Source organism: Phoxinus phoxinus (genome assembly GCF_949152265.1).
Source record: "Phoxinus phoxinus genome assembly, chromosome: 10".
Taxonomy (NCBI): domain Eukaryota; kingdom Metazoa; phylum Chordata; class Actinopteri; order Cypriniformes; family Leuciscidae; genus Phoxinus; species Phoxinus phoxinus.
Genome location: NC_136885.1, coordinates 1,546,380 through 1,569,837, shown reverse-complemented (window position 1 = coordinate 1,569,837; position 23,458 = coordinate 1,546,380). Strand labels below are relative to the sequence as shown.

At 38.6% G+C, this 23,458-nt stretch overlaps 1 protein-coding gene across 4 annotated transcripts in view; it reads left to right on the top strand.

The window, feature by feature from the left end:
• Positions 1-23,458, top strand: part of LOC307005389 (NLR family CARD domain-containing protein 3-like) — a 165,322-nt gene that overhangs the window by 91,271 nt on the left and 50,593 nt on the right. For all 4 annotated transcript variants that reach the window (XR_013799261.1, XM_079625502.1, XM_079625503.1 and 1 more), the window contains one exon: positions 7,628-7,801. Coding sequence is in view for 3 of the 4 variants with exons in the window: in XM_079625502.1 (XP_079481628.1) it covers positions 7,628-7,801 (174 nt within the window). In the remaining variant the exon portion in view is untranslated. The remainder of the gene's footprint in view (positions 1-7,627; positions 7,802-23,458) is intronic.

Here is a 23,458-nt window from a genome sequence, read left to right as displayed (position 1 = left end):
CGTGGGGCTCTTTTCATCGGACAGGACAGTGGTGGCTTTTTTTAGCAGTTTAAGAAGGTTTACGATTTCTTCGGGCGCCACTGATGTCAGCGCTATCCATAGTATCGAGTTGACGTACATTTTTGCGCACCTCTGTGCTCAAGAGGGCTGCCGTTATAGCAGCTTGTTGCTCAAGATAGCATTCCAGCATATCCATTGAGCTGTTCCATCGTGTAACAACATCCATGATAAGCTTGTGTGATGCGATCTCAAGCATCTTTTGCTTTGCCGCGAGCACAGCTGTTGCTGTGGTACTGCGGTGAAAGAAAGCCACGACTTTCCTCACGCGACCAAGCAAGAGACTGACGCGGGGAACATGGAGTCCTGCTTGTGAAGCAAGATTCAATGTGTGCGCAAAACACTTAATATGAGGTGACAACCCTGCTTCTCTCACTGCCACAATCATGTTGCGTGCGTTGTCTGTAACGACAGCAATGCTATGAGCAGATCTTTCAAGCTCCCACTCTTGTATGGTCGCTTTTAAAACATCGGCGGGCGAGTCTGAGGCACAAAACTTTTAATTTCCCACTCTGTGGTAATAACATGCGCTGTGACTGTGATGTAACTCTGAACAGCCCTCGAAGTCCACCCGTCAGTTGTTATCGCCACACTCTCAGCTTTTTTCAAACCATCCGTCACATTTGCTTTAACTTCGTTGTACAGGGCTGAAATTACCTCCTGACTGAAGTGCGGGCGTGACGGAATATGGTACCTGGGCTCTAGTACCTTCACCAATTCGCAAAATCCAACATTGTCGACGACAGAGAATGGCATCATGTCTTTTGCGATAAAAACTCAGATGCACCTGGGGCCTCATTTATAACCGCTGCGTACACACAAAACAGGCTACGAAAGAGGCGTACGCCACTTCCGACGCATAAGTTGTGATTTATAAAAACAACTTGACGGGAAAATGTGCGCACCTGCACGCAAACGAGCGCGTTTAGTGAAACTGATACATATCTAACAGCAGATGAAGTAAAAATGTAAATCTTCATTATGAGTCCTAATCATAAATAGGCTACAGTTTATATAAAACAATGATTTAAACTATGTTTTATTTCTGATATAAACATTTAGATTAAATATGGCATTCTCATTAACGGAGTTAAACACTTAAACTACATGACATTTACTGAAAAGTAAAAAAAAAAATATATATATATATATATATTCAATAAATAGCTATAAATATTTGTTGTGGATGCAATGCTTTTGAACACTTTTCCTTTGGCATGCTGTGTTTCAATGTTTTAACTACAGAGATTGCTTATCATGATAATAGCAGATTGTGCAAATATAATGCACAACAAGGTCTATCTGTTTCCACTAAAAATATAAATAAATTAAAAAGACTATTTGGCCAGTGGAAAAGATTGAGAAAAACTTTCTCTGAAATGTATTTTACACTATTTGATTTATTTATTCAAAAACAAGGCAAGGATAGGCTACTAAATTATTTTTATTAATGTAATGTGACGGCACATCCGTATATCATATTTTCCTAATGTCTTGTACCGTTAAACATGTTATCACGTGGATGAATAATCATATGTAAATGATATGCAGATGAGGATATGCATAGTAAAACTAGGCGTTGTAAACTCCATATATGGTTATTTCGGGGAGGAGACTCATGTGCGCACAATCTTCCGCTGAGTGGGATTTATAAAGTAAATCCTGTGCAGGTTCTGGCGTACACACGGTTTTATAAGTCTGAATATTTTTTTGCGCACGCCATTTTTGGCTTTTGGGCGCACGTACACTTTTAGTAAGGATCCTACGCACAGTTTTATAAATGAGGCCCCTGGTTATTTCTTGAGCCTTTCAAAGTACACTCATCTGACCGCAGTGTGCGCACCGTCTGCGCGATCACTAAAATTGGACTGCGCGCAGATCCTCCTGATGATGAACATTACGTCACGCGGACGGCCAAAGTAAACTTGTAAATACAGTTAATTTGCCCCGCAATAATTTCATAGCGCATCACCGCATAACTGACGCGCTGTGAGGATAAAAGATTAGATTAGTTTTCTTCTCATTTCAAAGACAACTTGTTGAACACAAAACACTTCTTGATTCATGAAAATACCATTTTTTTCACTAGGGGCCACAAGAAAATTATTAAGAAAATAAATTAGAAATATATAAAATATTAATGTCTCATCATCAGTTTTCTTCATCACAGTTGCTCGCAAAATGATGGACAATGATTCACATTTTCTGCGCATCATTTCCTGTGAGGAGGTAATCATGGAGAGGAAGAGACGATCTAAAGCTTGGCTTTATTTTACTAAACGAGACAAATTATGCTGTTTCCTGTTTGCAATAACAGGGTTTTTCCTGCATTGATTTTTTTTTTGCGCCCGCCAAAGCGAATTTTTGATCGGTGAGTAATGTAGATTTATTACTGCTGCGCTTGTGACAGGACACATGTTTAACTGAAAAAACGAGAGAGAGAGAGACAGACAGACAGACAGACAGACAGACAGACAGACAGACAGACAGACAGACAGACAGAGACATAGACCCGGTCGCGCGCGCACTCTCTCACTTCGGAGCCAGGCGAAAGTGTAAACAAGACTTCACCCTCTCCACACTAAGCGCTGTCTTGCTCTCTCTCTCTCTCTCTCTCTCTCTCTCTCTCTCTCTCTCTCTCTCTCTCTCTCTCTCTCTCTCTCTCACTCACACACACACACACACACACATATTGACCAAAATAAATCGACGCGATGTTAAAAGGTCGGAAGACCAAAGTTTCATGTGGAGCATTCGGAGATTTTGTCTTCCTGAATTACCGCTGGGGGTGAATTGTGCTAAAATAAGTTACTTCTCTTCTCTGAAAAGCGTTCCGCACATAAAACAACCCTTTAAATAAACGGGGAAAAAAACGATCCAGTGATGAAAGGTTTTCTGTGTTGATGTGGTATACTGAATAATTCCCTGTGATAAGTGCATAATTATTATCAATTTCAGATTTCCTATGTATTTTCATTTGTTTCTTCTAAGGGATTATTTACAGATTTATATTCGATTTTTATAATTATTAATGGTGCTTGCTTTAGCAAGGCATCATTATTGTTATCCGTCATACTTATTATTATTCTTCCTACTTCTTATTCCGCCGTTTTTTTGACGCGCTACTCCTCCCGCAGTTTTTGTCACAGACCCATGAATGAGGTGTCAAATCGTGCGGCCTATTCGGGAATGGTGTGCTATGACTTTTACAAGCGATCGGGGGTGCGGTGTTCGCCCCAGGGGCGAAAAAGTCGCCGAAAAATCCCATAGACTTAACATTACGTCAAACTTTGACGCCTCATAGCTCAGAGCGAGGATTTCGTAGAAATGTGAAATTTACCACATTTGGAGAGACTGGCAGGCTCTTTAAGAATATACCTCACAATGGGGAAAAAGTTGCACCCCTGGGGGGCAGGAGCGCCCGAAAGTTTCCCATTGACTTAACATGGTGTAGGACGGCCCATGAAATGGAGAGAGAGAGAGAGTAAGCGATTTTGTATTGACCATAACTCTGGATCACAGTGTCATAGAGACAAGGGGGCGGGCTCATTTTACTCAGACGACCAATCAGTCTCTCAGGGTCATTGTGAAGCTATCAGGCCACGCCCCTAGCAACCATTTAGAGCACCTTAGCAACAAGTTCCATAGACTTCCATTGAAAGAGATCAAATGGATATCTCTGGATAGAAGAGTCATAGAAACATGAGGGTGGTCTCGTTTGACTCGAGGCAGCAAACAGCCAATCATGAATCACATCAACACTTCCTAGCCCCTCCCTAGCAACCATTGTCGAGCACCTTAGCAACCAAAATTCACAGACTCGTAGCTCAGAGCAAGGATGTCGCAGAAACGTGTAATTTGGCACATTTAAAGAGACTGGCAGGCTCTGTAAGAACATACCACACAATGGGGTAAAAGTTGCACCCCTGGGGGGCAGGAGGGGCCCAAAGTTGCCCCAATGAAGTACTATGGTGTAGGACAGCCCATGAAATGGGCTGTCCTACACCATAGTAAGCGATATTCTATTGAACATAACTCTGGGTCACATTTGAAGAGGCTGGTAGGCTCTGTAACAACATACCACACAATGGGGTAAAATTTGCACCCCTGGGGGGCAGGACCGGCCCAAAGTTGCCCCATTCACGTACTATGGTGTAGGACAGCCCATGAAATGGGCTGTCCTACACCATAGAAACCGCATTTGTATTGAACATAACTCTGGATCACAGTGTCATAGAGACAAGGGGGCGGGCTCATTTTACTCAGACGACCAATCAGTCTCTCAGGATCACTGTGAAGCTATCAAGCCACGCCCTAGCAACCATTTAGAGCACCTTAGCAACAAAATCCATAGACTTCCATTGAAAGACATCAAATGGATATCTCTGGATAGAAGTGTCATAGAAACATGAGGGTTGGCTCGTTTGACTCGGGGCAGAAAACAGCCAATCCCCAATCACCTCAACACATCCTAGCCCCTCCCTAGCAACCATTGTCGAGCACCTTAGCAACCAAAATCCAAAGAGGGATATCTTCCATTCTGAATGTCACAGAGACGTGGGAGTTGGTTTATATCATTCATACTGACAAGCAGCCTTTGGAGTTTCATGATTGGCAGCTGTCAAGCCACTCCCTAGCAACAAAAGAGAGTACCCTAGCAACCATTTTGCAAGACCTATATCTCTGCATCAAAACATCGTATAGAGATGGGGGTTGGTTTATACATTCACACTGACTTTGGAGCTTCATGATTGGCAAATGCCAAGACACTCCCTAGCAACCAAACAGATTACCCTAGCAACCGTTTTGCATGGCGTATATCTCTGCATCAGAACATCGTATAGAGATGGGGGTTGGCTCTTTTGACTCATGCTAGCAAACAGGACTTGCTACATGCTACACATGCTAGCAGTGAATAGCTACATGCTAATATTGATTAGCTAAGTGCTAAATCATGCCAATAAAATGCTACAAACACCATAGAAACCATCTGTGTCAACTTCCAACCACCTAGTAACACCATAGCAACTACCCAGAATACCATAGCAACTGCCTAGCAACCACCCAGAACACCCTAGCAACCACCTAGCAACCGCCTAGCAACCACCTAGCATCCATCCAGAACACCCTAGCAACCGCCTAGCAACCACCTAGCAACCGCCTAGCAACCACCCAGAACACCCTAGCAACCGCCTAGCAACCACCCAGAACACCCTAGCAACCGCCTAGCAACCACCTAGCAACCGCCTAGCAACCACCCAGAACACCCTAGCAACCGCCTAGCAACCACCTAGCAACCACCCAGAACACCCTAGCAACCGCCTAGCAACCACCCAGAACACCCTAGCAACCACCTAACAACCACCCAGAACACCCTAGCAACCGCCTAGCAACCACCTAGCAACCACCTAGCAACCACCCAGAACACCCTAGCAACCACCTAGCGACCACCCAAAACACCCTAGCAACCGCCTAGCAACCACCCAGAACACCCTAGCAACCGGGTCGTGTTTTTTGCCACTGCAAGCACCATTCACATTTTCTTCTGGAAATGTACGTTCTAGTTATCATTATTGTTTTCATTTAAATACGTGTTGCAAAGATTTTGGGTTCCATAATAAGCACTATTGGTTTGAATTAATTTAATTTATTATTATAGTTAAAGATGGATGTGTGTGATTGGTTGTGCGGGCATGGGCGCATCATTGCGTGCATTTATAGAAGGAGTTCTCGCGATACACTTCATTTAAGATAAAGCAACACTGACTATCGCATCGCTTGAACTTGTTCATTAATATCATCCTTTAGGTAACCAATGTATAAAATGCACACCATCATTGTTTTTATATCTTCATAAGAAGGACTGTTAACTGTATTGTTTCTATGTATATGAGAGTTGTGTCTGTAAACTCTGTTTAGTGTTAGCGATCGGTGCTGCGCACATGGTTAGCAAACGTGCCGCGATTGGTGCGCGTGCGAGTTATGCAGAGATAAAGTACAGAGTAAAGTGTTATTGTGTATGTTTTATGTTTTCCTTTATGCATTAATTGTGTGTTATGAGTTTATTTCGTGCTGTTTCACTGATGGTGAGTGTGTGTGTGACGTCATGAGTATGTAGTCGAGTGAACTTGGATGTACATCTATGGCATGAACGGAATTAGTGTTTAATGAACAGCGTGTAATTTAACGCTGTGTGTAAAAGAATGAGACTGCACATGTTAATGTACATCATTTGTATGTCATTCAAGATAAAGCAACACTGGTGATCGCATCGCTTGAACTTGTTCATTAATATCATCCTTTACAGGAGTATTACATTGACACACATCTTGTGGGATGTCCTGACTGCTGGGATAATCACACAATGCACGTGACGCGTCCAATTCACGAACTAATGACTAATTTGAACCGATTAATTTAATGAATGGTTAAAACAACTGATCTTTCCAACACTGAACTCACCAGACATCTGAATCGGTGTATAACTAATCGGTAACACTTTACATTAAGGTTCCATTTATTACATAAATTACAGTTTGCTTACTCAGGGGGTAAGCTTTAAAACAAATAAAACCACTTTTTTTTTTTTTTTTTTGCTGAAAAATCATATTGAGTATTTTCCACACAGTGCTATCAGGACTCGATAAGAGAATCGTTAAAGAATCGGATCGATAAGCAGAATCGTCAGTGGCATTGATATTGATAAAATCGTATAAATTCCCATCTCTACTTATGATATGAATTATTATTATTGTTAGCATTAATAATTAACTTATTTGTTTGTTTGTTTTTTTATTAGTGACACACAAAACACTGGAGATGAAGTTCTTCAGAAGCTGCTGCCTGTGGTTAAAGCAACTAGATGCGCTGTGTAAGTAACACTGAGAACAAGCATCACTGTTTAAACATTACAACAGTTCTTAAACGTTATAAATTAATGATTTAACAAATAATATGAGCCACACTTCAGCGTTTAAACCCTCCACCTATCTGACCTGATTTGTGATCTACTACTGTTTTTTATGATATTTGTGTGAGAAATTTATTTTCTAATATATGCATTTATAATGTATGTATATAAACATTTATATTTAATGTATCACCACCTTGGAGTTATAAGGTTCTATCTGCATTCTGACTGGTTTTGAGATTTTGAGCTTTAAAGTTTTTGCATTCCATTCGACTGTGTAGAAATAACCTTTTTATTTTCTAAATAAAAAAGTTCCAAAATGTACACAACTTAAAAAACAACATCACATAATGTAAAGAAGTGGTCACAGAATAAGAATATGTGAATAACTACATTTTTACAAAAATGTCAGATAGAACCTTATAATTCCAAGGGGACGGTATGTAATGTATTCAATGTATTCCATTTTATCAGTTTTATATAATCTTTCTCCTTCACATAGAGACATAATCTATTAGAATAACAGCATTTACTGATATATTGAATTCATTGTTTAAAAAAGAGATTTATAAATTATAAACACAAATTATAAACACAATTAAAAACAAAGATTTCTGTGTTGGTCTGAGAGAGTGAAGAGTGTGTCATTGTTCTCTACAGGTTGAGTAGGTGTGGTGTGACAGAAGAAGGTTGTGCTGCTCTGGCTTCAGCTCTGAGATCAAACCCCTCACACCTGAGAAAACTGGATCTGTCTGGGAATAAACTAGGAGACTCAGGAGTGAAGCTGCTCTCTGCTGGACTGGAGAATCCTCTCTGTAAACTGGAGGAACTGAGGTAAGATCATACGTGACTCTCACATGAAACTGTCTCTGTGATTCATAAAGTATAATCAAAATTGAATAAAATGCAGGGAAATAACTTTTTTTTCATTAATTAAAAGCAAAGCTATTAAAACAACATGATCAAATCCATCCAATAATTTTTACGTCTGTTCATATGATGTAAGAGGATTAATATTTTTAAAGCGTTTGCTGTATTTCTCCTGCCGCTGTGAGTTCATATGTTTGATCTGTGAAGGACTGAACACATGAGCTGCTCCTCATTAAGGTGATTCTGCAGAACTGAGAGTCACACTGAAAAACACACTTTGATATCATGATATTCATTTAACACCCTTTACTTCAAACACACTCAATCTCAGCACAGTCAGGATTAACAGTCCATTCATATTAATGTTAGGAGGAAACTGGATACTGTACAGATTTTCCTCCAGTTTACAAGTCTACATCATGTCAATGTCACAGATTATGAGATGCAGAAGCACTCTAGGACATCGCTGACACGTCAGTGTCTGTATTATTAATGAGATGCGTGTTCTTTAGGGATGGGTATCGAAACCCGGTATTAAACGGGCCGGTGCAGAATTATGAAAGACCGCTGGATCGATAAGCTCGGACGTTATCGGTTCTGCTGCCGGTACTGGAGAAATTAAGAAAGTACTCGTGCTATTTATAATTGCTATAAACACATTATCTTGCCATTTTTTGCTCCATTAATGTGTATCAAACAACAAAAGGCAAAGTGAAAATCAGTCGCAGCTCTTGAAATAATACATTTGGCTTTATACGCTTTAATCCATCTATGATAAACTATGCAGTGTTATTTTACATTTGATTATTTTATTAGATGTCTTTTTAGGCCATATTACTCACCTGAACAGTAATGTCAGTAGACATCACTGAAATTAAAGCATTGTGTTAGTGTTGTTTTTGTTTTAATTTTAGTTTTAGTCTAGTCTTTGTGTCAAGCTGTCATTTTAGTTTTTGTTAGTTTTAGTCACGTTCATACTCTTTTTAGTTTAGTTTTAGTCATTGAAAATTGTATTTTAGTCTCTTTTAATAATGCAATTCTATTTAATCCAGTCAATATAGTATTTCAAACAAGGTTATCTTATTATATTTAGGGCTGTGACGGTGGTAGTTTTTTTTACCACCTCGGTGTTAATGGACCAACTACCGGCGGTGATTGGGGGGTTGTTTTACCACACAAAGACGCGTGATATAGCCTACCTATGTGGGACACGAGCAGGAAAGAGACCATCGATCTCTTTTCTGATATCTTCATGTTTTCTAATTGATGTAAAATGGTCTGAAGAGCTAATTTTATCCTCCACAGGGGCGAGACATTTAGGCTATGTGTTTGATATTGCGCTGCTAGAGAATATTAAACTAAAAATCACCCGCGCGTGTTAAACACGCTTTAGCCTACAACTAAACTTGACGCGCCTTACCATGTCTAATAACTAGGGCTGTTTTCGACTAAGGATTTTCATAGTCGAATCTGATTCGTTAGATTTTGCCGTAGTCGACTGATAGTCAAACTTTTTTTTTTCTTTTTTTTTTAGATAGCAGCTAGATTTTTTTTCCATTTCAAACAAAAGAGCTAAAAAAAAAAAAAAAAAAACGTGGTGTGTAACAAATACCTTTTATTCATTTAAAGCTAGATGAACAAAACATATCACACATAGGCTATATCAAACATCAGAAAAGTTCACATAAAATAGGAACAAATTGGCTTCAAAAACAACAACGTAAAACATGCCTTTATCTCTCACGTAGGAACCTGGCTTTTAATTCACAGTTCACACTCGGGAATCGGGATAAAATAAATAAATAAAATTAAACTTAGCGCAACAGCCTGGCACTAGTCCAAAATGTCATAAACATTTTTCAAAATACAATAAGCTTGCCTGAATAAATAAAAACAATTACACAACAACGAAAATAAACATAAGCCGCCTAATATAAGTAATAATCGAATGGGCTTCAGAAAGTGCACATGCAACAAAAAAAAAAAAGCAAAAAAAAAAGGAAAGACGCTTCGCGCGCAGCCTTCAGCTTAAGTTCACATTGTCCGAAAAGAAAAAGAAAAAAAATCACTTCTTCGCATATTAAAAGTGTTCTACTGCACCTGTGGTTGTCTGATTCTTCTGAAGTTGTGTGCGAGGAAAACCAGCTTGTTCACGTTGGTCGGGAAAAGGGCGCTCCTTGATTTATTGGCAATGAAACCCGCCTTTGAAAAAATCCTCTCTGATGGCGTGGAAGTGGAGGGGATGCTGTGAAATCTCTTAGCAACTCTTGACAACTTTGGATATCTATCCTCGTTTTTCTTCCACCATTCCAGGGGGCCTCCGTTGCATTTAGTGAAGTCCTTCAAATAGACCTTCATCTCGCTTGTCTCATCCTGTTCCTCCTCATCTTCATCACTGGCCAGCAGCATAGCCATTACAGCGTCCTGTTTTGGGGCAGTAGGCCCAGGATCCACCGTGCCACTTTCCTCCTGGCAAGACCTGTCAGTTAGACTTTCAGCTAATTCTGCCACCACTGAATATGCCTCATCTCTTTGGTCATCGGAGAGAAAGGAGAGCTTCTTGAAGCGCGGGTCAAGCACCGCCGCACTGATGTAAACACTTATTTAAAAATGTCTTTTTTTAATATTCATAAGCATGGGGACAGCGACAATGTCCTCTGCTGTGCGCCACTGTGATGTGGATAGCTCCAGGTCACGATCGGACCGTTTGCTCACACTCTCATCTGTGAGCACGGCTGAAACTGACCCCTTCTGTTCTATCAAGCGATCGAGCATTAAATAAACAGAGTTCCAACGGGTAACAACATCCTGCACCAGTTTATGCTGGAGCACATTCTGTTGTTTCTGTTGATCTTGTAGTGCTGTGGTGGCCTTTGCGCTTTTTTAAAAATGAGAAACCAAGCGCCTTGCCGCAGCAACGGTGCGGCAAATGGGGTCCTGCTTCAGAGCGCTGTTTATGCAGAGTTGTAAAGTGTGGCCCGCGCAGCGCACTCCTTTCATCTTTCCCCAGGGGGGCTGCTGGACCCACTGGTTGGTGCACGCAACCATGTTTGCTGCGTTATCATGAACCACAGAAACGATCTTGCTACTTGGAATGTCCCACTCACAAATGATCTCCGTCAGTTCTCGTGCAATGTGATCAGCTGTGTGACTGTCCTCCATTTTTGTTTTGTTTCTAAAACTAAACTCTCCAGTCGCCAGTCTCCGGTGATGAAATGTGACGTGACTGTGAGATAAGCCTCCATCTGAAGTGAGGTCCAGATATCAGTTGTGAAACTGACAGCTTCACAGTCCTGTATAGCCATGTAAATGTCTGACCGTATCGATAGATATTTTGTGTGCACGACATCCATCACTGTAGCTCTTGTAGGGACGGTGTAGCCTGGCTCAAGTGTGCGCAAGAGTTCTTTAAATCCCGCACCCTCAACAATGCGCACAGGCCTCATATCAAGTGCCACAAACTCCGCAATCTTTTCAGTAATTTCCTTTTTTCTCTTCTCTGAAAGTGGTGGTCTCAAATAAATTTTTTTTGCGTTAATCTCGGGGCCGCCGCTGATGCAGACGTGCTGCCTGAGCTGTGGTCATGACACTGCGGGTGTAACTGTCGGAAAAATTATAATAATATTATTATTATAATTTTATTATAATATTAATATAGGGTTTATGTCTGTATATTGACAAAAGAGTGGTAGAACTGTTTGTTTGTTTTTTGTTTGTAAAGTTAACAAGCCTTACCCGTTTCAAATGATACGCCATGTTGGTTGTCGTCGTGTCATATGAAAGAAGCTGCTGACACAACTTGCACTTAACTTTCTTTGGGTCATCTTTAACCTTCTCAAAATACTCCCACACTTTTGATGTTTTTTTAGAAGCCATTGTGAGCCAATAAATCCGTAAATGCTTACAAATGCGGTCCGGACGTTAGAGGTCTGTATTGTGCTGCTGCTCATTGGTTAAATAACACTTCCCTACTATTCGACTATGAGGTTCATAGTCGAATCAGACCTCTCCGAATCGAATCGTCGAATCGTCGACTATTAGAAGTCAGCCCTACTTATAACAAGCACAAACTGTGTTAAAAACAAATTTGACATGCAAGTTCAAATAGGCTATCTGTCCTACTGCAATGTGCTGTACACTTGTTTGAATAGACCTCTCTGAGGTCTTCAGGCCAAGATCTTTTAACTGTTCCCAGAACACGCCTTAAGACAAGAGGTGACCGTGCTTTTTGTGTTGTGGCTCCAAAGCTCTGGAACTCGCTCCCTTTAGCTCTGAGAATTATGAGTTCTGTGGAATCTTTTAAAGAACATTTAAAGACTCATCTTTTTGGACAAGCTTTTAACTAACAAAAGTATTATTTTTTTTGTTATTGAATTTTTATGGAATTTGATGGTAGTACAGTGGAGTTGTACTAGGTTTGTACTTGTACAGCTGTTATTTTATTTTATTGTTAATTTGTATTACTGTGCAGCACTTTGTGACCCTTTGTCTGTGAAAGGTGCTATATAAATACACTTTTACTTACTTACTTACAGCGTTTTTCTACTTTACCACAGTAAAGAATACGGATATAATAGGCCTAATTAAAAGAGAACCAATGAAGAAAAGTTTATAATCCCCTTAGAAAATGGGTGAGACGTGAGTGAAGATGTGGGAAAAGATTTTTGAATATTCGATTCGTTTATTTAATTACAGAATATCGAATAGGTTGTGCGATTATTCTCTAAAATAAAATCTCCATGTTTTCGGTGCTGATGCGGTGGTGACGCGTTCATGTAACCGGAGGGTGACGCTGTCAATAACGCACATAACAGCTGTCACAAAGAACCGGCAAAAGTAGGCTAATGATTATGAATGTGTCAAATATATCAATTAGACATTTTAATGGAATAACTAATGGAATAATATTGTTAAATTCGCTAATAATCAGGTGACCAGATCGCAAGCCAGAATTCAAAGCCGACAAAGCTTAAGTTTTGGCTTAAGCTTTGCGGGCCACCGGACGCGACGTCAGGAAGTATCGCGTGATATCAGGTACGACAGTGTGTTTCGACAGTGATGTCAAATATTTATTTCCGGAGCTGTAGGGGGGGCTCTATAGAGAAACCTGCGAGCAAATAGCGAGAATACAGCGAAGAAATTCCCGAAGCTGCATAGCCCTGCTTTAATGTCCTGTATTGGGGCTGCTACTATTTGCTTCAGCTTTTCACACGTAGAAGTATGATAAAGACGTGATAAAGACATGATAAAGACATGATAAAGACGTGATAAAGACATGATAAAGACATAAAGACATGATAGGCTATATACATTTTATGTGGATAAAGGCATATTTTGTACATGACTACACATGTCCTTAAAAGGCCTAGAAAAGATGTCATTAAAATGACATATCTCGTTATTACGAAATAATTGAGTGGAAATAATAAGTTTTGTTTTCAAATAGGCTGTTTAAAGTTATTCTTGAGGAAGCTAAAAACTGCAGTGAAATGCCACAAGAGACACACAGCAAAATGTGTAAATTAGGGGTGTGCGATATTGACAAATTATATCTGAATATTTTCTGGGATTTTCTCGATAACGATTATTAGACAATATTTTGCTGAGTTTATTGTGTTGGTACTTTGGCAGGTTTAGGACTGTCGTGGACAACCGACTCCCTAAAGTTTTGGATATTCTTCATACTCTGTGTGGTGGTCAGTTCACAGCAGTGACAGAAATGATTTTTTCCAATATGTTTCAATTGATTTTAACCTAATATGGGCATTTTTACCTTTATAAAGCCATTTGATATGTAGTGAGGGCCGGCATGGGCCGCTGACAGTCTCTCACTCTCACTCTCACTCTCACTCTCACTCTCACTCTCACTCTCACTCTCACTATCACTCTCACTCTCACTCTCTCTCTCTCTCTCTCTCTCTCTCACTTCCGGTGCGATTGTTGAGCGAGTGTGTGCGGAGCGGTGTGAGCGCGGTGCGAGCGCGGTGTGAGTGCGGTGGAGACTGATTTGAGTGAGTTTTCTGTTTTCTCTCTCTTCTTATTTGCTTTTTTTTTGGTTGTTTTGATTAAGATTTTGATTGTTTGTTGTCTGATTTATTATTAGTGTTGTTAGTTTAGTTTGAGGGCCGTGTGTGATCCGTTATCTGGAGGCATGTCGGCCCAGCAAACACAGAGTTTGAGTTCACTCACGAGACGCCATGCGATTAAGGCCACATTTACACATAGCCGGGTATTTAGAGAAACGAATATTTCCCCCCCTCCGTTTTAAATAATAACATCGTGCACACAACCCGCATAAATACGCCGTCGAGCGCCTTTATAACTATGCCAAACCTATGGCGGCAGTGTAGGGAGAAGGATAAAGCCATGCAAGCCAATCAGAATCCTCAGAATCGTCAAGAGAGAACCTAAAACCCCGTTTCTCCCAGTTGACACGACAACACATAACCGGCGTTTTCAGAAATCTCCACTTTGGCCGGAGTTTTTAGAAATAATCGTTTTCTGGGATAAAAACGGCGTTTTCGTGTAAATGACAGGCCAAAACGCAGAGAAATATCTGCGTTTTCCCATCGTGTAAACGGGGCCTAAGGTGGCGTCGGAGGTGAGCGTCGAAGAATGTTGCTTGGCCGTTGGGGAAATGGTGGGACACGCGAGTGTTTTGTCCGCGTCCAGAATGAACAATACAACAGGGTTTTTTTTGGATAGTGTAGACGAGGCGAATGAGTTGGTAGAACGGGAAATTGTTATTGATGGCGAATTTATTTCAGTTCTCCCACTTTCTTTACCAGCGAAAAAGGTTATTATATCTAATGTACCACCTTTTGTTAGTGATGGTTTTCTAACGCAAGCTTTGACGCGTTATATAAAGTTGGTGTCCGCAATAAAAAAGATTCCGATCATTAGCGAGTCGCCTTTATTGAAACACATTGTTTCTTTCAGGCGGTTTGTGTACATGATTATTCCAGACGACGCCGATCTGGATCTGACTTTGAATTTTCGGATTGACGATTTTAGTTATTTTAGCTATTTACGTCACTACTGGAAAAGTCAAATGCTTTGGATGTGGTAATGCAGGGCATTTAATTCGGAATTGTCCAAACAAAAATACTGAGGGAGAGAAAGGAAAAGAAAATGTTACAGTTGAACAAGGTAGTGAAGAAAAAGATGGAAAGGAGTCTGAGGTGGAAGCTCAGGTAGCAGGCTTGGTTTTGGCAAATAATGTTGTGGATCGTACGTTAGAAATTGATGCTGAACCAGTTTCTTCTCAGGTTGAGCAAGTGGATTTTAATCCTAACGTTCTACCTACAATTAATGATTCGAGTGTCTAAGACACGGTGTCTTCCTCTTCAGAAGGTAAAAAGGAAGGTGCAAATGATGAAGATAATCAGTTTATGGTAGTTGAAGAAGCACAGTTAAAAAAAATGTCAAGACTCCTCAAAAAAGAAAGATGAAAAATAAGTTGCTAGATGCTAAAGTAAGCAAGACCGTTGGACTACAAAATGAGGAAACGCAAGATACGGAAAGTGACAGTGACTCGTCTGAATGCAGTATGGTTTTTTCGCAAGGTGAAACTACTGATCGCAAAAAATAAAAGGGGTGTAAGAATAAAATAATATTTTCCTGACTTGAAACAATTTGTTGATCGAGCAAAAAGTTGGATGGCTAGTGATTCCTTTACCAACAAAGAAGTGTATAGGTTGAAGAAAATTGTGAGGAACATAAGCAGCACTCTTGATAATGATGCCGTATAAGAATATGAAGGAAAATAATGTTTTTTTCTTTTTGTGTGGTAAATTGGGGTTGTTCTTTTTCTTTTTCTTCATTATGAGTGAAGTACATATTGCGTCTATGAATGTTAAAGGTCCCATGACATGAAATTTTCACTTTTTGAGGTTTTTTAACATTAATATGAGTTCCCCTAGCCTTTATATGGTCCCCAAATTTCTAGAAATTTCAATCGGTGTAAATCGAGCTTTTGCTATCTTTCTCTGCCTTTGAGAAAGTGGAAACTCAATCGGGCTGATCTTGAATCTCCTCCGTATGACGTCATACGGAGGAAATGTTACCTCCCCTTTCTCTGCTTTGCCCGCCCAGAGAATATTTCCAGTCCATGAGAAAATGAGCTAGGAAGTAGGAACGCGTGCGCGCGATTTTAGTTTGTCCACGGGAGATATCATGGCTTTTGAGCGAGTGAAGCATCATAATTGCTCAATAATTGGATGTACAAATGAACACCGAAGCCTTTTTTTAGTTCCTTCATCCAAGCCCCAGAAGAACCAGTGGATTCATTTCATTTCCTCTGGAAATGCGCCGACACAACTCCCCAAAGTTTTGCATGTCTGCGGCAAACATTTCACTGACGACTGTTTCCTCAACTTGGGCCAATAATACAGAGCTGGCCTCGACGAACGTCTGAAAATAAATCGATCGAGCTAACGTTACCAAGCAACACTTTCTGATGTGTAATTGTTCAAGTTCAGACAGGTAATCTTTCTCTCAAATCGTTCAATACTGCTGTTTATGCCTCAGTAAGTCAAGCAGTGACTAAAATATAAACTTCACATCGTTTCTTTTAGTAGGATGAAAATAATCGTATTTAAATTGTGAATAAATTATATACATAAAGCGATCAAAGAACAATCTTTGTAGGAATCGCGCGCACGCGTTCCTATACTTCCTAGCTCATTTTCTCATGGACACAGCGCGATCGAGTTTATCTGGACACTTGCCAAACTCGTTATGAAATCAATGACGCACGTTACACTGCACACATGATCGCTCTTACTGTATTTACATCATCGTGTTTTTATTGGTGAAAGCAGAGAGAGTGCAGAAACTGCGTTGCAATGATAAGATCTTCATTCTCGCGATCAACAACAGACTGTCATCTGCTTGCGCAATGCTCATCACGGCAACATTTTATGTGATGGGAATAGATCTAAATACTTTAAAAACTTCTGACGATTTGTTAATCTCGATAGCTGTAATAGTAAAAACGTATAATAACTGTAGTAAACGTATTCGAGAGAGTTTCACATGTAATAAGTAGCTATTTCATATGCAAGCATGTCAGCCAATCACAGCAGTGGGCGGTTACACTGAAGTCTCACACAGACACGCCCTTTCAAACAGAGCGTTCAAATCAGAGGCTAAAACTGGGCTAGGAAAAATGCCTTTTGTTTCTAAATTCTGACTATTTTTGATCTAAAAAACATACTAACATTATAAGGGCAACCCAGGAAACATTATAAAATAATATAATAACCCCATGTCATGGGACCTTTAATGGGGCAAGGAATTCTAAAAAAAGAGCACAGATTTTTGAAGAAATGGTACAGAAAAACATAGACATAGCTTTTGTACAAGAATCTCATAGTAGTATAGATAATGTGGTTGACTGGATGAAGGAATTTAGTGGAATATCTGTATTAAGTCATTATGCAAATGTGAGTGGTGGAGTTGCTGTTTTATTTAGTAGAATTTTAAACCGATCTCGTATGATGTAGATGAAATTGTGAAAGGTAGGATGTTAAAAGTCAGAGCTGTTATTTTTTATTTGTTTTTATTTGTGTTTACACTCCAACGGCACCTATAGAAAGGTTACTGTTTTTAGATACTCTTTGTTCAACGCTTAAAAAATTTGGTACTGAAGATTTTCTATTTGTGGGTGGTGATTTTAATTGCACTGAACTTAATATAGACCGCAATCATGTTGAACCTCATATGGCTTCGTGCAAACGTTTAATTAATTTGATTGAGAAACATGATTTATGTGACATTTGGAGGATTATGAATGATAATGAAAAGCAATACACATGGGCTCATGTGCGTGATAATCGTATATCATTAGCTAGGTTAGATAGATTTTATGTTTTTAAACATCATTTGAATGTGTTTAACAAATGTTTTATCACACCTTTGTCTTTTACTGATCATAATATGGTCAGTTGTAAATTTATCTTAAATTCAGTGAAATCTAAAAGTGCATATTGGCATTTTAATACAAGTCTTTTAAATGATCAATTATTTACTGAATCGTTAACATTTTTCTGGAAGGTTTTTAAAGAAGAGAAATCTTCTTTTAAATCTATACAACAATGGTGGGATTATGGCAAGGTGCAGATAAAACAATTCACACAACAATATACTGTATTAGACAGCTTGCACTGTCAAACCTCTGCAACTGATCCAGAATTCTGCAGCTAGAGTGGTCTTCAACGAGCCAAAGAGAGCACACGTCACTCCTCTCCTCACGAAATTGCACTGGTTGCCGGTTGCCGCTCGCATCAAATTCAAGTCACTGACGTTTGCCTACAGAACAACCACTGGCACTGCTCCCCTATACCTGGGGGCTGTTCCATAAAAGCCACTTAGAAAAGCGGGGATTAAACTCCAAAACGCGACTTGAATAAACCTAACAAATAAGTTGGGGCTAAAGCGGTTTCATAAAAGGTAATTCAAGTTAACGCAATCCCACTAATTTGATCCAAGTTTATCTAGTCTAGATAACTGCGTGTGCACGCGTTTCTTAAGCAGCCCTGGAGGTCGATCATAGATCAAATCGATCCACCATCAAACTGCATATATTTTGTGCTGTTTTATGCGTTTGAGACATGGTGTTTGCAAAACTTACATTTCACAGGAATATTCTCCATCTGAAAATCTTAGAAAGTCGTGCAAATAATTCCATTTTGCTGTAAACTTCACATTGAACGAGCGCTGCTGCGCGCATGCGCGCCAAATCGGAGCGCAATAATTCTGACTAATATACATTTTGCTTTGAAAATTAATAGGCTATGCGATATTTTATAACACCAGAAATATCTTCTAATTATAATAATTTATCTTTAGGATGTTGGATCAGTTGCAGTGAACTTATATCTCATTACACTCATATATTTTATACTTATAATAAAACAATTGAACAGACTTAGGCCTAATTCAGGGAAGACATTTTTAAGAAACCAAATATAATAAAGATACAAAATATAGTTTTGAGTTTAGGACCTAAGCTACTTAAAAAAGATGACTTATACTTATTTAATTAGAATGCTGAGAATTACAGCTTTTAAAGCAATCTTTTTTTTTTTGGAGAAAGCAAGAATGTTTGGTTAGATTTAGTTTATACAGTGCATTATGGAGAGGATAACATGAAATTAAGAGCAAAAGTATACATTTTGAAAAGATATGTGCAACTCTAAAATCAAAGAATATTCCATAAAATAAAGGAATACATATTAGCCTATAACTAAATAACCTTCCCTCCCTTAATTCTAGTTATTTGTTATTTTATTTATTTACTTATTTAATATTTAAATAATATTACTTTAATAACTTATTATGAATTATGTGTCATTATAAGAGTTTGATATAAATATGTGAATGTTTTATTTTTCCATTTTTTTCATATGTAAAAGTGTCTAACTATGTACTTAATGGTTGTTGTTCTAATAGTTTTTAGGTGTTGGTGGGTATTATCACAAAAGAAAAAAGTAGAAGGAAAAATAAGATTTATCGGGGGGAAATGTTATGTCTTTAAAGGAACTATCCATTTGTATAATTGTGTTAAATGTATTTGAATTGAAAGACATAATAAAGTACATAAAATATATATATATATATATGCTAAAATATTGGTTGTTGGACATTAGATGTGCCTTAGAATTTTAAACCTACAATTTAGTGTATTTTTAGGATAATAACTGTAAAGGGACTATTGTAATGGGGTAAATCAAGTGCAGGTTAATACAATTACTAAGCTCAGATGCATCTTACCAGTTTAAATGTATACTGTGCTTTTGTAATTATTTCTTTTAAATGTTGTGTTTCATAAATTTTTAAAACTATCTAATTAAATCACAAAACATTCAGCCAGTAAGAAAAGTAAACCTGTAGGATATATATATATATATGTATAAACCCCGACATATATATGTTTTTAGGTCTATATTGTCTAATTTATCATTGTAGCCTTAAGTTGATTTTCTTTACTGTATATTTATTTTTGGACTTATAGTGGTTAATAAAGTCAAATAATGGTATGAGAGATTGTCAGTAATTGTGTTCCTATTGGTCAGTGTTAGAGGATCTGTGTAACAACTGAGGCTTAGCCTGACAGTTAGCCTGCCCTGGACCAGGCTAGTTTCCCAGCATAAGTTGCCAGGGTAACTGAGTTTGAACTAATTTAAGTTTGCTTTATGAAACAGAATCAACCAACAATAAGTCTGACTAACCAAAATAAGTCTGGCTTATACTCTAATCTTGGTTTATGGAACAGCCCCCTGAACTCATTAATTCAGACTTATGTGCCGTCCAGAAGCTTACGCTCTGCAAGTGAGCGGTGTCTGGTGGTGCCATCTCAAAGAGGCACGAAATCTCTCTCTCGGACCTTCACCATGACTGTTCCCTGCTGGTGGAATTATCTGCCTAACTCAGCCAGAGCTGCTGAGTCTGTAGCCATCTTTAAGAAACTGCTGAGGACGTATCTTTTCCGGCAGCACTTGAGCACTTGATCCAGTACTACTAACACTAACACTTTCTTTTCTATTCTACAAAAAAAAAAAAAAAAAAAACTTGGATTGTACTGTGAAGGGTTATAGCACTTACATACTGTTGTCCTACTGCTAGTTTAATTGCTTCTATGCTTGAAAAAGATTTGATGGATTTACAAAAGTTGTCTCAAACCTCAAGTGATAGTAATTTTATGGAAACCCTTTTAAGGAAAAAAAACTGAACTTAAGGAGTTGTTAGAACATAAAGCACAAGGAGCATTAGTTCGTGCTCATTTTTTCAATATTGATCAAATGGATGCACCTTCCAAATATTTATTTGGTCATGAGAAAAAAAATGGGCAAAAACGGTTAATCCATGCTCTGCGTTCTGAGAATGGTACTTTGTTATCTGATCCCAGACAGATGCGTGAGGTAACAAGGCGGTTTTATCAGTCCCTGTACAAAAGTGAACTTGAGCCAGAAAAGGGGGGGGAAATCCCCTTTTTTGGAGGATCTACCTAAAATCTCAGAAGAGTCCAATGAGGAACTGGAATGTGGCCTAACTCTGGAAGAGCTCTATAAGGCACTCCAAGATATGGAGTCTGGGAAAGCTCTGGGAGTAGATGGGCTTCCAGTGGATTTTCTGAAAGCTTTTTGGTCGGAGTTGGGAGGTGACCTGCTAGAGGTGTTCAATGACAGCTTGCTGAAGGGTGGGCTGCCGTTGAGCTGCCGAAGGGCAGTAGTTACTCTTCTTCCGAAAAAAGGAGATCTCACTGAGATTAAGAACTGGAGGCCGGTATCACTTCTGTACAGTGATTATAAATTACTTTCTAAAACTTTAGCTAATAGATTGACTAAAGTAATAGGACAGGTGATCCATCTAGATCAATCTTATTGCATACCAAACAGGTCAATCTTTGACAATATTTCCTTAATTAGAGATATTATACAAGTTTCCAAATTATTTAATATCAAATGTGGTTTGTTGTCTTTAGACCAAGAGAAAGCTTTCGACCGGGTTGAGCATGCTTATTTATGGGACGTTTTAGAGGCTTTTGGTTTTAATGAGAAGTTTTCAAACATGATTAAAATTCTTTATAGTGACATTGAGAGTATTATTAAGTTTAATGGTGGCTTATGTGCTCCATTCAAGGTCAGTAGGGGTATTAGACAAGGTTGTTCATTATCAGGAATGTTATATTCTCTTGTTATTGAACCACTTCTACAAACAATCAGGAAGAATTTAGATGGTTTACGGGTTCCACTTTGTGCTGTTCATTTTTGCATATCAGCTTATGCCGACGACCTTATAATAGTGATTAATAAACAAAGCGACATAAATGTTTTATCTAGATTGATAGAAGACTTTGGAAAATGGTCTTCGGCAAAAGTAAATTGAAAAAAAAGTGAGGCGTTTTTATTAGGGGATTGGAATGAAGGAAAACCAATTCTTCCTGAAGGTCTGTGTTGGAATAGGTGGGGTTTGAAATATCTTGGAGTTTTTTTTAGGAGATGATAATGTTTTGCAAAAAAATTGGGATGGTTTATTACAAAAAGTGAAAGGTCGTTTAGACAAATGGAAGTGGATTCTACCAAAGTCTTATAGGGGAAGAACACTTATTGTAAATAATTTGGTCGCTTCACTCTTATGGCACAGGTTGGTTTGTATTGATCCTCCAGTGAAATTGATGGCTGAGATTCAAGCGGTCTTTGTTGACTTTTTTTGGGACAAGCTTCATTGGGTTCCGCAGAGTATTTTATTTTTGCCCAAAGAAGAAGGGGGCCAAGGTTTGGTTCACCTCCAGAGCAGGATTGCAGCTTTCCGGCTGTATTTTTTACAAAGACTTCTTGATGGACCTATGAATGTCAGTTGGAGGGCGATCAGTTGTGTTTTACTAAGGACTATTGGAAACCTTGGAATGGATAAATCTCTTTTTTTAATGGACCCTAAGTGCTTGGATCTTTCGAAATTGTCGTCTTTTTATCAGCAGCTTTTCAAGATATGGAGTTTTTTCATATTCAAAGGACTGAAAATTTTCATTCTATTTTTTGGTTGCTTAATGAACCCTTGATTTGTAATGCAAGACTGGATCTGTCTGCGTCCAATTTTTTACCAGGATTCAATAAGACTTTACAAAACTCAGGAATTTTTGTTTTAAAACAATTACTGGGCTTAACTGGACCTCATTTTAAGAATGTAGAAGCCGTTACTGTAAAATTGGGAATCAGATCTGTTCGTTCGATTTGTGAATAAGTTAAAAGAATGTTTTACGGATGAAGAAACAATGATGTTAGAGGATTTTTTTAGGGACTTATGTCGCTGACAGTGAAGATAATTTTCCGTGTTTGTTAATTCAACCAAATGTTGAAGAGTATTCAGAGTTTTCATATGTTGATTTGTTTTTCATGTGTGGGGAAAGAGTTGTATAAAATGTGTGTGCTCATTCTTAACAGAAAGACACTTGATAAAAGAGTCGATACCCCTTGGCGTTCTGTTTTAAAAGTAGGTGATGATGTAAGAGCCGAATGGAGAGTTTTGCAGTGGAGAATCCTGCATGGGGCAATTGCGGTGAATTCTTTTGTTTCAATTTTGGATGATAAGAATAACTCTGGTTGTCCATTTTGTCCTAAAAAAGAGACTGTGTTTCATGCTTTTATGCAATGCCTCAGACTTAAACCATTGCTTGTAATGGTGAAAGATTTGTGTAATAAGTTTAATGAGTGTTTTTGTCCCGAAACTTTTATTTTTGGTTTTAAATATGTACAAAAAAAGCGTGTTACGTTTCAATTGTTAAATTTTATTCTTGGGCAGGCGAAAATGGCGATCTACATGAGTAGAAAGAGCAAAATAGAACAAAAAAGCAATGATGATGTTATTGTTGTTTTTAAGTCTCTACTTAGAGCAAGAATTTTGATTGATTTTAGATTTTACAAAGCTATGTGTGATCTTGCTACATTTGTTTTGAAATGGTGTAGTTGTGATGTTTTGTGTACAATTGTTGATGGTGATTTTATTTTGTTATTAGCTTCCTTTTGTAAATTAAAATTGTGATGATGTAAATAAAGTTTTTTTCAAAAACTCTCTCTCTCTTTCTCTTACTCTTTCTCTCTCTCTCTCTCTTACTCTTTC